A 17,955-nucleotide genomic window follows, 5' to 3' on the forward strand; every position below is an offset into this window, starting at 1 on the left:
GCTAATGCTGTGGTGGTAATCATTTTGCAATATATAAGTGTATCAAAACCACACATGTTCATACATTAAACTTACATGACATTATGTCAATTATGATTCAGTAAAACTAAAAAATGAAAGTGAATATATTTATCAGTGTGTGATTATGGATTTGAAAAGGATTCAAAAAATTTTCATTCGGGAAATTGGAGTAGATTGTTGTAGAGCAGAGTTGAGGGGAATATTATCGTGGCTCCTGTCATACAAAGTTGGCATAACGTCCCATGTTTCTTCTTGTCTTGACAGTGTGCGCAGGCACAGAGAATAAGCTGAGCTCTCTCTCTGACCTGGAGCAGCAGTACCGAGCCTTGCGCAAATACTATGAGAACTGCGAGGTCGTCATGGGCAACCTGGAGATTACCAGCATCGAGCACAACCGGGACCTCTCCTTTCTGCGGGTAAAGCTGACTCTTTCTCTTCTTTTTGTGAATGGACAGTGGTGTCATGATGCATAAAGACCGAGCAGCTTCTTGTATTTGATGGCTGTGCTCTCCTGCTCTGCCTGACAGAGACCATAGGCATGAAGGAGATAAGAGATTCCAAGGCACACTCTGGGAAAGAAAAAGTGACATGCCGTCATGATTGACACCTTGAGTGTAGGACAAATACTGTTGTCCTAAGATTGGTGAAGGATTCTGTCAGAGTGTAGGCCATGACTTCCAGCAGGTGTGTCTTTTTCTGAATGTCAGCCAAGAGGTATACTGTAGGCTGTGGACTAAGAGAGTCAGAGGACCAGTCAGATAAGAATTGGTAACTTTAGCTAGTCATTTCCTTTTCTGCCCCTTTCTGTCACTTTGGAATTTTTAAACTATTTTATATCACCATAATGAGAGTAATACTGTTAATTTTAGAAGAAAAGTGACATCTGTTTTTGAAAACCAACAAATTACTTAAAGTAGACTAGTAGAAAATCACACATAGATATATAAGTTGACATATGCATGCATGTAATTGCAAGCACACATATATGACATCACCTAGGGACAACAAGCCCTTTTCCAGACTTGTTTTGACTCTCATTTATCCTTACCTGTTATTCCTGTTATTAGTACTTAATGCCTGCAGTTTCTTAAGTTTTGCTTCAACTGGAAAAGTATAGGAAAATCTGAACATCAAAGGAACTTTGACAAAGTGAGATGAGGATGTGGCATTTTGTAAAACTGATAATTTATTCTTTATGTAAGAATTAATAGGATATATTTTAAATAATAACATTCCTAGAATATACTGTCTTATTTTCAATAATATTTACACACTTCTCAGCAGCACTGTCTTATTTATATGAAAATATGAATAATGCTTTGAATGCTGATTCTGTAAACTATTTAGTAGATGGTAAATTATTTAGAGAACTGTGATAATTTTAATAATTCTATACTTAGACAAGAAGTAAAAAATAATGATTTTGAAATACTTTGAATACAATAAACATGTCTAGAAATGATAACAACCTCAGAAAATGTACCACTTCAAAACTTAAGTAACACTGAGACTTACAGTATCTGCTTTTAAAATGACTGTCTACTAGTATTGATATAGGGAATTAAGGTGTTTCTATATTCTGTTGTTTGATTGCTAGAAATCTAATTCTACAAGTTCTGTAGTTTGTATTAACTATGATGTTTAATTATGACATCTTTGTTTATCAAGAGTAGATAGTAAAATGTATCTAAATCCTTGAGTGAAAAGACCTTAAAATAATAGCTTTTTTTTTTTTTCTGTTTTGCAATATTGTTTCAAGAAATGAACAGGTACACCCGTCCTAGAAAAACTTCTTTGAAGGAGTACATATGAGTATTAATTATTAAAATTTGCTTGCAGTTTTCTAATCTGTCTTGATTATTTTCAGATAAGCTGTATTCTTCAAAATCAAAATTAAAACTTGGTAGCAAATACTATAGATTTGTAGGTTTAGTTAGAAATGCCAAGAAACTCAGTGATATTATAGAAAAGGAAAAACTGAGAGATGAATTAAAAAACAGGGAAACTAGGTTAAATGATCTTTTAGAACAGAATAATATAATAAAATTTTAAAAGGCAATCTGAGGTCTTAGTTTTTCTTCTTGTATTTCCCTTGCTTTATATGGAACTAGATTTCACTGCTTAAAAAAAAATAGCATCAGTACTGTAAGTGAGAGTCTTTAAATAATATAAAATTATCTTGATTATTATATATTTTATAATTTTATTATTCTTGGGCTCTTTTAAGATTGCAAAATAGAATGATTGAAAATTGACTTAATCTTAGAAATATGAAAGTAGCATATAAATCTTTGAGCATCATGGTCTATACTGTTGGATATTCTACTTTTTTAGAAAATATTTTGAAGTTAAAAAAAAGTTAGTAAAATTAACAAATTTCATAAAGAAAAAAATAAGGGGGACTAAAGGTTTATACTTGGAACAAGAAATAAATTGTTTGTTTAAAAAAGTAATTATTGGCTCCTAAGAAGCACCTCTAAAAATTCATGTAAACATTATACTATAAACTCATGAAAATATCTTGGTTTTAATCTATTTAACAATAACTGTAATAGGTTTTCTTTTTGTTTTTGGCTTACTAGTGACACTGTTTTTTTGTTTCACTTATATCTTTTGTTCCTTTGGAAAATCATCATTTCTAATTGTGCTGTATACCATTCACTCAACAAATAGTCTTAGCCCAAAGATACAATAGCAAGTTATCTATTGTCCTTGGCTTCAACAATATTGCAGTCTTATAGAGTGTTACAGATTTGTAATATATAGTTATTGTATCTATGAGTGTGTGTGCATATATACATCTATGTGCAAATACAAAATTTTGTAGTTGACAATACAGAAATAAGAAATCAGAGTCATAATGAAGGTATGGTCTTGTATTAATTGTAAGTGTGGGTGCTGAACACAGGAAGGAATAGGCAATTCTAAGGATTCAGGAAAGATTTCAGCAGAGATGTGCTTGGATTGAGTCATGAAAAAATGAATAGGGGCTCACAATGCAGGTGGGTGAGAGGACATTCCAGTGGGTTTAATATAAGTTAAGGCTTAGAAAGAAGGCCCTACGTCAGAGTCAAATGTGTACCTACTGTTACTGCTTTAGATTCTAGACATGTGCACTCACATGAATCAAAAAGCGCTCTTCCTCTCATGGAGCTTACAGGGTAGTGTGGATAAAGATATACTGTGGGATGGAATAAAGTATTAAGTTGGAGAGATTGAGATCTTGGTACTATAGATAAATATATAGCACCCAAATGGCACCCAGCACCCAATGGCATCAGCATCCAAATGGCAAACTAGCGTTTAGGGATTAGATGAAAGAGTGAAGGGAGACAGACCTGTATTAGCCCAAGAAGTGGTCCGAGGTCAAAATTCTCAGCATGTCCCATCCTCTGTTTTTTGGTAAATTCAGTATAGAATCTTAACTGCTTATTTTCATGAGCTCTGAATCTAGTCTTGTTAGCTGAAATCTTCATACTACTGCATTGGATGAGCTATTATTTCTAACTGCACCTTCCAATATGAGAGCTTTCCATTTAACATAAAATGTAATTCATTTGTGTTCTTAGTAGCTTGCTTCCTCAAAAATACATAATCTGTACAATATTGAAACCTTGCAAGAAGTAGAGTTCATGTAAAGGAAATCTATTAATAGTTATTTTACATTATGTTATCATTTTTTATAAATTTTGAATTGTCTGAGTGAATTGGGAACTTTAATTAACTTATCCTATGGCTTATATAGCCCTCATATATGTTTACATATAACTGTAATGCGTTGACCCGCTTATAGAGGTATGCAGTGTCTCTTCTTTTAAGAATGGTCCATATCTACAATGTGTTTAGAAAGACGTCATAGGTAGGGATTTTGAATTCCATTTTGAAATTTATGTTGTCATTAAGAACTTAAGAAATTATCTTTGCTTTAAAAATATTTCCCATCCTTATTTTCATCTCTATCTAGCAAGGTTATAGTGTTTTGTTTTTTTCCTTGTTTTGTATGAAACCACGCTAATGTCTGTGATTCATGAAAGCAGGTTAACCGTCACTCTGTTTATCTCTTTTACTATCTGAATACTCAGTGTCTAGAACAGTGTCTAAAGTTTTGTAGCTTTTCATTATTTGTTGAATGGAAAAATGTTATCCTAAATACTTTAATTATTCTTAATTATAAACCATTATTTCATATGGGAGATATTCTCTAGATGAGTTTGTGGGACTCTCCTCATGTTATTAATATTTCAGTGTGACAGCTCACAGGTCAGATGTTTGGACATAAGACACAGGCTGGGTCAATCAGAATCAATTCCCAATGAAGATTTGGAATTGTGACAAAGAACATTGTCTTTTATCAGTTAGCTTCTTGACCACTTGGGTACTGGAACTCGGTTGGTTTTTTTCTTTAATTTTTTGTATTTTGATTTTTTGAGTGTAAGAGCTGTGCAAACAACAGAATAGAGCCAACATACTGAATCTGACGTAGAGACCAGGGAAAGAGATCATTCAACCCAAACTAACAGTGAGGGCAGCTGCCAGTCTGCTTCTGAAGATCGATTACATCCCAGCCATTGAGCCCATAGGATACCTTGGAACTTGTTAGTAACTTTGAAGTTATTTCCCTTTTTTTTTTTCTTAAACTAGATAGGTTTGTTTTATTTTACTGTTACTAAAATATCCTATCTAGTATATCTCCCAAGATCTCAAGGACATCACAAAAGTGGACCATTTAAATTGGATTGAAGATGTGTCTGTATATAATACCCTACCAAAAATAAAACTCTGTAATGTTTTGTACCTACTTTGTTAATCTTTGTTAGATATATGTTATTAAAATACTTTAAAATGCATTCTTTCAAGATTATTTTATTGTATCAAACCCAGTGTTTATCCCTAGATGCACCTTTTCACCTAGCTTTGTTGTAACCTTGAGCTTTTATATTTCTTTTTGGGGAAAAAAAAATGTAGTTGATAGTGTTTAACATTAGACCCTTGAGATACTGCATAGTTGGCTAGAAAAAGGCCCTAAAACTTATTTACTATGTATTTTATCACTGTCACAGGGTTAAGACTTATAATAGAAAACAGCAAGGCATAAAAATCACAGATTTTTTGCTATTGTCTTGCATTTTGTGAACTCTCTACAACAAAACCAAGTATAGCAAGTAATGGGAATGAACTATTAGACCTTTTACCCTCATTAAAATTCTTGCCAATATCTCTCCTTTGTCATCCATTGGTCTTTCTTGCTGCTGCCGGCATGCTGTAACTGAGAGCTTCTAACAGGATGCCTGACCTGCTAGCTTTTGTACTTTAAATGTATTTTCTCTGTTTTATATTTTTACTTTAAGCGGGTAAGTTTTAAGTGCCAAATAAGTGTAAAGCAATGTGATGAATAATGTAGAGTATATATAAGGACTGTTAATATCTATCTGCAGACATTGTTATAATAGGTGATTGCTTTTAATTTGTGGCTGGAATTCAGTTGTTTGTGAATTGCTTTGGAAAACGTGTAGTTTTTAAAAATTAATTTATTTTAATTGGAGACTCATTACTTTACAATATTGTGGTGGTTTTTGCCATCCGTTGACATGAATAAGTCATGGTATACATGTGTCCCCCACCCCAAACCCCACTCCCACCTCCCACCCCATCCCATCCCTCAGGGTTGTCCCAGTGCACCGGCTTTGAGTGCCCTATTTCATGCATTGAACTTGGACTGGTCATCCATTTCACATCTGGTAATATACATATTTCAATGCTATTCTGTCAAATCATCCCACTCTCACCTTCTCCCACAGAGTTCAAAAGACTGTTGCTTATATCTGTGTCTCTTTTGCTGTCTCTCATAAAGGGTTGTCGTTTCCATCTTGACGACCAAATTGGTCGTTACCAATGTATGGTAAATGCCATTTAATAGCCTCCAACTAATAAAAATAAATGAAAAAAAATAATAATTCATGAGGATGTGAGGAATATAAAAATCTATATATATGAGGAGTCATTTAACTTGTTATGCCTAAGATATTTCTTCCCTGTTTACATTTTAAGTTAATATTGTTCACATATTCACAAGGTTGTTGAAAAATACATATGAGTAATAAAAATTTGTAAAACAATTTAAAAAATTCCATATATATGTGTTAATATAGTATATTGGTGTTTTTCTTTCTGGCTTAATTCACTCTGTATAATAGGCTCCAGTTTCATCCATCTCATTAGAACTGACTCAAATGTGTCCTTTTTAATGGCTGAGTAATATTCCATGGTGTATATGTACCACAGCTTCCTTATCCATTTGTCTGCCGATGGGCATCTAGGTTGCTTCCATGTCCTGGCTATTGTAAACAGTGCTGCGATGAACACTGGGGTACATGTGTCTCTTTCGGATCTGGTTTCCTCGGTGTATATGCGCAGGAGTGGGATTACTGGGTCATATGACAGTTCTAACTCCAGTTTTTTAAGGAATCTCCACACTGTTCTCCAGAGCGGCTGTACTAGTTTGCATTCCCACCAACAGTGTAAGAGGGTTCCCTTTTCTCCACACCCTCTCCAGCATTTATTATTTGTAGACTTTTTGATAGCAGACATTCTGATTGGCATGAGATGGTACCTCATTGTGGTTTTGATTTGCATTTCTCTGATAGTGAGTGATGTTGAGCATCTTTTCATGTGTTTGTTAGCCACCTGTGTATCTTCTTTGGAGAAATGTCTATTAGGTATTTGGTCCATTTTTTGATTGGGTCAGGAAAACGTGTGTTTTAAGTAGCGATGAAGAGATCAATTTATTTAGCACTTGATCCATTGACCTGGAATATTACAGTGTCAGTAATTCATTAGACTTCTGTGTGCTGCTTAAATCATTTAAGAAAGCTTAAATCTTAATGATTAAACATATGTTTTATTACTGAAAAAGAAATAAAATAAATTGATAAGTTAAGACATCTTTTCAAAGAGCAGCATTAATATTTTGTTATTGGTAGCAAAAGGCAATGACTTTGAGAAAAATAAGAAAGTATAGTTTTTTAAAGCAAAAAGATTTTAAAGGTATCTGTTCTCAGATAATGAATAACACATGTTGCAGTTGGAATGCAACAGATTTTGGAAAAAAAATCTTCTTTTATTGTATAGTTGACAGAGCTATAAAGAGTTTTATTTAATATATAAGAAATAGTGCCATCTAAAACTGTCTTTCTAAAATAAAACTCCAGTTTTATTTCTTTATAGAAATCATATAAATCATTCATTTTTCTTTACTAAAGAAAATGTCCTATTCTTAAATCCAAATATCATCTTTGTCTTTTAGTTAATCATTAATATTTTATAATACTATGAAACTATCATACTTTTTATTATACACACACATATATATATAAGTATATGTATACATTTTTCAGGTATAAGGACGGACCTACATTACTTCATTCTTATACTTGCACATAGTTACTCTTCTGACTAAGGACAAATATTTGCAGAAAAGCAGATACATCTGTAGCTAACAGAATGCAAGATGGTGACTGCTTCACTGATACCTAAGACCTTGGCTTCATTAGCATGGCTTTGATACAATAAATCAGGGATGATGCTGAGCAATAATGAGTTTCAAGTTGCAACAAGCAATTCCACTTTCATCTGTTTCTTAGCTATTTCCAGTAAGAGTGAACAACTATTGTGTTCAATATAAAATTCTGAAATATTTACATTTCGTCCTACTTCTAGCCTTAAGATGTATCTTTTATTCCCTTCTGGCAGTTCAAAGCAGATGACTAAAATTAAATCCAACTGTGTGTGGAGGGGGTTTATATTTGTTTTGTGTTGTTTCCATATCCTGTTCACTCGCACTGAACTCTGCCTGGGCTAAGCTATGGGCTGTGTAGTATGATTTAGCAAAACCCTACACTGAAAAGCTCATCCTTAAAATAGATAATTTATAGAATACTTTGTTTCTTTGAGTTAGAAAATGATTTGTTGAATAGTTTTCTTAAATAGTAACTATTGGGAATTGCCTGGCAGTCCAGTGGTTAGTGCTCTATGCTTTCACTGCCAAAAGCATGAGTTTGATCCCTGGTCAGGGAACTAAGATCTGGCAAGATGCACATGCACAGCGAGGCTATTAAAAAAAGAAAAAATGGAGCTATTACTGCCTAATTGTGTTTGTTTTTAGATAATTAAATACCAGATAGAATGACTTCTGTGAAATTTTGTTGAGGATATTGATTGGAAACAGAATGAGAAAAGTAGTGATATTCTAAAAGCATTAAAAATTGGAGAGGAAAACACCATTTAATTAAATATCTGTGGCATAATAAAGGTGGGTCCACATATGTTCACATTTACCTAAAAGATAATATAAGGGTAACAATTTCTAAGTCAGCATATCTATTTCAATTGTACACACATTTCAATTGGATTATATATTAGGGAAAACAAGCCTGAATTTAATTTTCCCTGAATAGTTTTATAAGATAAATATGTTATATTTGTATCTCTATTAAATGATGGACAAATAAGTGAGATTCCTATATCAAGTGTTTGTATCCTGGAATTTTTTACTCATTTAACAGAATAGTGTTTTTTTTTTTTTTGTTTTTCCTGTATCACTACTTGGGACAGAGGGCAAGAAAAGACCATGAAGTACAACATTCAAAATATTTAGAACTAGCGCTCATGAGGTTCAAAGAAATTACACTTTCAAGAAATGCCTGTCATTTTAACAAGCATTAGTATAGGATATGATGTTCTAACTTTTTATTTAAGTTCTCTTTTTGTTTGAATTGTGCAAAACTATATTTGTGGTAAAATGTAACATATTATTTGTATTTACATGATGAAATTTTAGCTGGGAGAGATAGAGGATATTAAAGTCTAGAAAATAGTGTTTTAACATGTTTGTTGGGCCAAAGCAGACATTATGGGTTAAATGGAATTTTCTAAGCTTTGATAGTTTCTGAAACCTATTTCTAAGACTGTTAAGCATACTACATATGCAATTTTGTATGTATATATTTACAGCTAGCTTTTAAATTGAAACTTGATTTTGTACTAAATCTAATCATAGAACTTGTATTGCAATTGAAAAAGCTATATAATTTACACTTGGCCAGGAAATATATATATAACATATATATTTAAATATATAAAATATTTATATAAATACATTTATATATTTATATGTATAAAATATATATTTAATATATATATTTATATGTTTCCTCAGAGGATAAATACTGTTTTAATCTGAGACTATACATTGATTCAAACCCCTGATGCTTTTTAGCAGCTCTACATGAAAAATCAAAAGATAAAATGTGTTTATATTCTCACTTTGGCAGTTATATGAACATATTTTTGAAACTTTTCTCTTAATTATTTAAGTGAAAATTAAATGATATATATATTCATATGTATTTGACAATTTTCTCTATATCTTAAAAATATTAGACATGAAAATGCCATAGTAGTCTATAAAAAAGATACACATATGATAGAAATTGATATTTATATTTGAAGGAATTTTGGGAAATAGAAATATGAACTAGAACAGTATAGTTTATAATGCTATTACATATGCAATTATGTATGATAAATATAAATTAGTGACTATTTATACATATATACTAACATAAATATTAATGAGCTAGGATTTTCTAGAATTGAGTCAGATTAGCATACCATACTACCCCTATGTAATGTCTCTAAGAAAATATTATTAAAAATAAAACTGTTTAATAGAAGTTTTTTAAGTCCCTAAATTGTAATACATTTTCAAGGAGAAAAATGCCCTTGTTGCAAATATACTTAAGTTAAAAATGAATTTATTAAGATACTAAGCAGATGCAAAGTGTTTCTTTATATTTCTGGGGTTTAAGGTATTTAAATTTGGCTTAAATGGTGAGTATAATGAATTTATAAGCTTGTCTTAACCTTAATTAGGAAAAAGTGCAAGTGACAAACCCATCTTGCTCTATGATACTTAGATACTCTTTGCTTAGAAAAACTGAGTGTATAAAGGTTATTTCTTCACCTTTTTAGCAAAGACCTTGGTTCAAAGAGAGAGAGCAAATGGTATTTATGTAAGTTTTAAAAACTAACTAGGGCTTCCCTGGTGGCTCAGACGGTGAAGAATTCACTTGCAATGCAGGAGTCACAGGAGACCTGGGTTTGATCCCTGGATTGGGAAGATTCCCTAGAGAAGGAATGGCAACCCACTCCAGTATTCTTGCCTGGAGAATTTCATGGACAGAGAGCCTGGCAGGCTATAGTCCATGGGGTGGCAAAGAGTCAGACACAACACTGAATTTCACTTTTTAATTCTAAATTCCAAACAGTATAATATAATCAAATAAAACCTTTTTTAAGAAAATCATAATTATGAACTTTTCATTAGCTTTATATTTTTCTGATCCTTAAAATGGAACACTTTGTTTTCTTTCAAAACAGACAGGCTTAAACTTGAACAAATTTGTACAAGACCAAATCAATTTTAAAGATCTCTCTCTTCAGTCACATAGAACATAATCTAAAGTTCAAAAGTGTAAAAATAAAATGCAAAAATGTTTCCATTTTAAACACTGTAGTTATTTCTTCTGATCTGTAATTTGAACCCATATGACTATATAAAATACTATGTTAAAATATATAATGAAAGTGATAAAAATTGAGGTATTTGTTTTAGTAAATTTAAGCCTTTTTGAAATCACTACTATTAAATTTCTACCTGAAAATCAAAATATGTAATCAAACATTGAAGTAAATATTCTTTAAAAATTTGGTGCCACATTTGTTTCCAAAAATAGAAGTGTCAATCAGGGTGCTTAGCACCTGTAACCCCTTAGTAAGAGGTGGCTTTTTGTAACTGTTGGATTTCTTCCTTCCTTCTTTGAGTCTCTAGACGGTGACAGTTGAGCTGTGCTCTGAAGATTTGACAATATATTTTTACAAAGCTTTTTTAAAGGTTCAGCTTGGGTGGTAGTGATTTTGTATTTTCAGAAAGGTGAAATTGCAAGTCAAACACTTTGTTGTTTTTTTAAGAGGAAATCAATAGCTAAAAATGTGAAAAGTCTGTACATAATGAGTGAAAGTTGTTTCAGCAATCAAGATGGTATCTCATGGAAGCACTGGGAAGCAATCATAAAAAAAATAATTAATGAGGTATCAGTGAAGCACTGGGAAGAGTTCATGAAAGAAATACAGTGTGAAGTACAAGCAAATATGGACTATATGCTGAGTGGCTTTACTTTCTTTCTTAAAGCTTCCCATCCTCTGAAGACAGTGGTCAAAATTATTTTATTCCTATATTTTCTGGTCCCTGCCTATAAATCTTGTCTTCTGCTATCACTGATGGCGTTAAAACCCATGTTCATCTTTCAATTAGCCAACTCCCCTTTTGTATTCAAATCTAACACATTTGCCCTTTCATGCTCAGACTTCCTCCCCACCAGTACACATAGAAACATGTCTTTATTCCTACTCAGGCTAAGCCTGTTCAATTTTTAGATCTCCTTTTAAAAATGGTTTCTTCAGGGAAGCTTTACTGACTCCCATGTCTTACTGAATTTCTCCCATTATTACATTCATAGCACCCATGCTATTTTGTAGCACTTTCACTATGACAATTATTTACGTATTTAATTTCCTTCTGTTCTATATAATAAATAGCTTGAGGACAAGGGCCACGTCTAGTTTGCTGAAGGATTTTAAACATTACCCAGTGTCTGTCATAGAGTGGCTGCTTAGCAAATATTTGTGGAATGAATACATAAGTAAATTGAATAACAATAAAAGTGAATTCTTTTGTTCTTGATAACTTCTTTAATTAGGAAAATAAATCACCTTTTTTTTTTTTTTTTTACATTATTTACTTTTCTAACTGAAGTCCCTTTCCCTAGTTTCTTTGTAGAATCTATAGTGTCTTTCATGTTATGTTCCAGGAAATGATTTGGCTAATAATAAATATACTTCCTATAGTAGAAACATGAGAAATTTAATTTACACTCATACACAAATACCTAATGGATGGGTAAGCAGTCAGTTTGCTGCCTCTGCTGTGTGAAGGACAAAGCCATAGCCATCACAACTTTAAGTATCTTCTCTATCGCCTGCCTTGAGTACCTGAGACCGTCTTCATTGACATGATGCCTTATATGCAGAGCCTGTTTATAAGTAAAGTCTCTATGCTTTTGTATGCAGTTTCCTTCCTCTCTGGAATGCCTTTCCACCCTTCCCTTTGGGAAAATCATACATCTTCTAAGAATTTATTCTTTTTTTTTTTTTTTAAATTTTTTTGGCCACATGGCATGAGAGAACCTAGTTCCCTGACCTTGTACTGTGTTTTACACAGAAGTATAGAGCTATAAGTTATCAGTCCCTAACCCCAAACTTAATGCTAAAAGAGTACTTCAGGGAGTAAATGTCATAAACATTCCCAGAATGGTAATCCTGTAAAATCAAGGACTACATTTTATCCTTCTTTATATTCCCAGTACTTAGCACACTGCTTGGCATACACACACACACCAAAGTATAAGATAAATAATGAATGACTGAATAGTATGTATTTAAATGTGTGTGGGGCAGGTGTCACAAAAGTATTCATAGAAATGGTTACCTGTTCCACATATGAGGAGTTTGGGTGTCACCATTCTGTCCCAACAACAAATAGAAAGCTGAAGAGACTGAAAAATCAACCACTTTTCAGGGGTACCCAGTCATAGGTTAGTCCCCACAATACTGTGGGTTTTACTGCCAGACCTTCAATCAAATTTCCACAGTAAATATGGGAGAGGAATCCGTTTCAACCTCTAGAAGGGGGAGGAGAAAAGGAACTATTTTGAAATGCACACCATTCTTCTTAACAGGGCTTGCCCTCAGGGGAAATTCCTTAACTAGAGCCTTCCCTGCTAGATGCTAGCATGCATTCTAAGTCGCTTCAGTCCTGTCCAACTCTCTGTGACCCTATGGACTGCAGCCTGCCAGGCTACTCTGTCCATGGGATTCTCCAGGCAAGAATAGTGAAGTGGGTAGTCATTTCCTTCTCCAGGGGATCTTCTCAACCCAAGGATCCTATTTGGGTCTCTTGTGTCTCCTGCACTAGCAAGCAGGTTCTTTACCACTGGCGTCACCCGTGAAGCTAGATATTATCAGAGCCTAACTACTATGGAAAAGAGAAATACACAATTCCACCTGACTCTAGCCATTCTGGACCTGGATCACCAAAAGGATGAGATAAAAAACTGAGAAACATTTATGAAGTTCGTAGTTGGGAGGCATAGGCTCAGTAAAAGACTGAGACCTCATCATAGGACTGATGAACACTTACTATCTCCTCACCACATTCTAAAGAACTATTTACACCACCTCCTTTTACCTGTTACATCATTTCTATCAAGAAAAAGTTACAAGGCATACCAAAAGACAAAAACATATATTGAAGAAGCAGACATGGCAGACAAATAGGGGTTGGGAATTTAAAACAGCTATGATTGATATGCTAAGAGTTCTAGTAAATAAAGTAGACAATGTATAAGAACAGATGGTCTAAGAAGAGAGATGGAAATCTTAAGAAAGAACCAAAAAGAAATGCTAGAGAGAGAGATTAAAAAAAAAAAAACAGTGTAATGAAACTGAAGAATGTGTTTGATGGGCTTATTAGTAGATTGGACATGGATGAGGAAACAATTTCTGAGCTAGAGGATACATCAGCAGAATTCAGAAAAACTGAAAAGCAAGGAGAACAAAGACTGAAAAAATAGAACAGAATATCCAAGGATGGTGAGATGTCTATATGATTTCAACTATATGCTTTTTTGGAAAAAGCAAAACTATGGAGACAATAAATAAATCAGTGGTTCTTGGGATGGGGGAGGGATGCTAGGGAGAGGTAGGGAGAGACAAATAGGCAGATCATGGAAGATTTTTAGGACAGTCTAAACATTCTGTATGACATTATAATGATTAGTATAGTACTTTTGTATATTTTCATATACTTTAGTAATTATGTCATTATACTTTTGTCCAAATGCATGAAATATGAAAGAGCAATAATGAATCCTAAGGTAAATTATTGACTTTGAGAGACTCTGATGTAATGATGTAGGTTCATCCCTTGGTTTAAAAAAAATTTCTGTGAGTGATATTGGTAACAGAGGAAATTATGCATGTGTGGGTACATGGGATATATGAGAAATCTCTCTTTCCCTCTCACTTTTGTTGTAAGCCTAAACTCTAAACAGAAAACAGTAAATAAAGTCTTTTTAAAAATTCATAGAGGAAATAAGACTCGTTAGCTCTTAGAAAATAATAATAATTATAAAATAATAGAGAAAGAATTCTAGGTCTACTTCCACTTGGAAAATCTCCTCCAATTTTTACTCACTGCACAAAGGCAATGTCTAAAATAAACAAAAATAAGAAAAAATAATCTGTGACATAGAGGGAAGCCTTGAGATGCAGCAGAAACCTGGAAGTGGTAGTATGTTTAGGTATAAAAGGTAGATCAGGGCCCAATTGTAGTGAGCCCTCAAGACAAAGCCTGTTATGAGTCTGACAATATTATTTGGGGAACTCAATCTTGCAGCTGTGTGGAGTTATTTCAATATCTGAAGTTTTTGAGTATTAGGTTGATGAGACCCTGGACTCAATTGATTGCAGTGACAATTGAAAACATTAGATATATTCAATAATCATTGTGAAAATAGATTTACTAAAGCTTAGTAACTAACTGAATATAGAGGTTGTGCGTCAAGTAGACAAAAAGACTCTTAAGATGTCAGATATGAGTACTTAGGCAAATATGGTGTCCTAGCTGTGGCAGACATAAACGAAGAAGAGCCAATTGTGGCTCAAGATATCTAGTGACAGATTTCTTGAATTTGTCAATTTTTCAGGAAGACCTTCTTCCTGAATGCAAATGTGCTTTGCACCCCTCCTGAGGTACACCATCAGAACTCAGTCAAATGTCAGCCAGGTGAGTAGCCAGGGAATGGAAGTGTTAGTGAAGCATTTATCAGGATTTAATTTGCAAAGACCAGGTGACTGTTGCATTTATTTCAACCTCTGTAGTTAGGTTCAGCAAATAAGAAGTTAAGCTCATCAAATGACTGGTTGTGCTTAAGTCTTTGGGGACAATAACCTAGTTGTCTTTCTAAGAGATCTAGCTTAGCTTAACTTTATGTTTGCTGAATTTAATTATAATACATTTACAATCAAGATGGGGAGCTGCAATTGCATTTCAGGAACTAATTTTCATAAAAGCATTTCTGGTGACAAAATTCACAGGTAACTCTGCTCTGGAAAATCCCATTTTGGTTTTCCTTCTTATCAGCTAAAGGATGATCAGATGTCAATGGAGTGTGACTCAGTTAGGCATTTTGTTCCCATTTCTTGTTCTGTTTCAGTGAGGCAATTGAAACATCTGTTGTATTACTTCCCATGAAGTATGATGTAAGGAAAGAGTGAGCACTCGTGGGGTCAGCAATCCAGTGTCCTTCCTAAGGAAGCAGAGGGGACAAGTTAACTAAAGGGTGCTGCAAATAAAGAGGAATATGGTGAAAGGAAAGTTGTGTTGTTTACAAAAAGATGGGCCATGTTAATAACTTGGAAGAAAAGAAGGGCAAGCAATAAATAAAATATTGGGACAAGGTAGATTTTGGTGACCTGAGAGGAAGTCAGAAGTGCAGAAATATACTAATAAGTAAAGTGAAAGTCACTCAGTTGTGTTCAACTCTTTATTCCATAGAATTCTCCAGGCCAGAATATGGGAGTGGGTTCAGTTCAGTTAAGTTCAGTCATTCTGTCATGTCCGACTCTTTGCGACCCCATGGACCACAACACGCCAGGCCTCCCTGTCCATCACCAACTCCTGGAGTTTACCCAAACTCATGTCCATTGAGTCAGTGATGCCATCCAACCATCTCATCCTCTGTTGTCCCCTTCTCCTCCTGCCTTCAATCTTTCCCAGCATCAGGGTCTTTTCAAATAAGTCAGCTACTGCAGTGTGTAGCCTTTCCCTTTTCCAGAGGATCTTCCTGACCCAGGAATGGAACCTTGGTCTCCTGCATTGCAGGTAGATTCTTTACCAACTGAGCTATCAGGGAAGCAAAGATTGTGTTAAATGGATGTCACTGTGCTCTTCAAATTGCTTAGAATTTTAATCTTTTGAGTGGGAGAGCTTCACCTTAAAAAAAGCTGACACCTCTGTTCAAGATTTATAAGGCACCTTTTGCCTCTGTATCTTTGTGTTTATGCACAACGTGTCTTTTTAATTGAGTGATTCTCACTGCCCCAGTGAAGTAAGGGGACACTTCTGTTTTACTGATGAGGGCACTGAGTCACAGAAAGGTTAACTGACTTGCTCAGGTCATGCATCAATAGCTCGCAGAACTTAAGCTCAGAACATTCTAAAGACAAGAACTCATAACAAAGTGTAGCTTTATAGATAATTAAGCCCCATTAATGCCTTCTATATTTTTTTATTATAGAATTCATACTATATCTGTAGCTAACTGAAGAGGAAACTTTGAACCAAATTGTCACAAAATGTTCTCCAACAAAAATAGGTCTAGTATTAATGATATTTAATTGTTTAACCATGCCATGTGTATAATCATGCCATGTGTATTGGCACCCTCCCTCAGGATGCATGTAAGAAAATAAAACAAATAAACAATAAACATGTATCCTGCTAGCATAAATACTTCTAAAAAGATGGTCTAATGAATTGGTCAGCAAGCTGCCCAGCACTAATTCAACATTTTTTCTTAGACTACGTTTGGACTGCTATGTTCAGATAAAGGCAGGATTTAAATTTAAGGATAAATTTAAGGATATATTTGATGGGCTTAGACTGTGTCTAAAATAAGCAATTGGGAGAATATGTTTCCAGAAAGCCCCATTTCAAAAGTAACAACTGAAAGAAGTGGGTGTGTTGACCCTGGTGAGGAGAGGACTGAATAAAAACATGATAATTGTTTTCAGATATTTGAAGGGCTCTCATAGAAAAAGGAGTGGCTTAGTTTTGAGTTGTTCCAGAAGACAAAATTAGGCAGAAGTTAAAAGGGGAAAGATTTTGGCTTAAAATAAAAATTTTGTCAACAATTAGAACATTCTAACAATATAATGGGGTGCCTTGTTAGATGGGGAAAATAGACAGGAACTCTTAATTGAACACCTTGTATTCTTCAGGCACTGAGCCATTGGTACCACAAAGCGGCAAAAAAGAAAAGATTAAAGAGCCTGACATATTGTATGCGACCAATGAATGTTTAATTCTCTTATCTTTACTAAATGTTTCTCACTTTATATTCATGATAATCCAATGACGTTGTCAGTATTATTGACATTTTGCAAAGAACATGCTTAGTTGCTCGGCCATGTCCAGCTCTTTGCAACACTTTGGGCTGTAGCCCACGAGGCTCCTCTGTCAATGGGATTTTTCAAGCAAGAATACTGGAGTGGGTTGCCATTTCCCTTCTCCAGAGGATCTTCCTGAGCCAGGGATTGAACCCATGTCTTCTGTGTCTCCTGCATTGTAGGCAGATTCTTTACCTGCTGAATCATCAGGGGAGTCAGTCAAAGTTAAACAGCAAAACGGTGGTGTGGGGGGTGGGGGTGGTTGGTGGGGGGAAGGTGAAGCTCAGACAGGAATCCAGATCTGTCTCCAAATCTCACATTCATTCAACTGTACAGTGCTGTCTTCATCATAAAATTCTGCTCTTTCCCTGGAGGATACTTGGTCAAGATTGATCAGAAAGGAAGGAACAGGGTTTTGTGTTGGTAGGAAAAAACAGTCTTTTTCATTTTGAATTTACTTGGAGATCAGTGCTACTTCCCCTGAAGATACTCTGTGCTGTTCAGTTATACTTTGACTTCTCAATCCACAGATGTTAACATTTCTAACCTTCTAGTGATAGATTTAGCACAAGGTGTTTGGGTGAGCTG

The 17,955-nt window shown here is 34.3% G+C and overlaps 1 protein-coding gene across 1 annotated transcript in view; it reads left to right on the forward strand.

Moving 5' to 3' along the window:
• ERBB4 (erb-b2 receptor tyrosine kinase 4) overlaps positions 1-17,955 on the forward strand; it is a 1,235,763-nt gene that overhangs the window by 469,445 nt on the left and 748,363 nt on the right. The window contains exon 2 of the mRNA XM_061147924.1: positions 286-437. Coding sequence (XP_061003907.1) covers positions 286-437 — 152 coding nt within the window. The remainder of the gene's footprint in view (positions 1-285; positions 438-17,955) is intronic.

This window comes from Dama dama, chromosome 8, assembly GCF_033118175.1.
Source record: "Dama dama isolate Ldn47 chromosome 8, ASM3311817v1, whole genome shotgun sequence".
NCBI classification, from domain to species: Eukaryota; Metazoa; Chordata; class Mammalia; order Artiodactyla; family Cervidae; genus Dama; species Dama dama.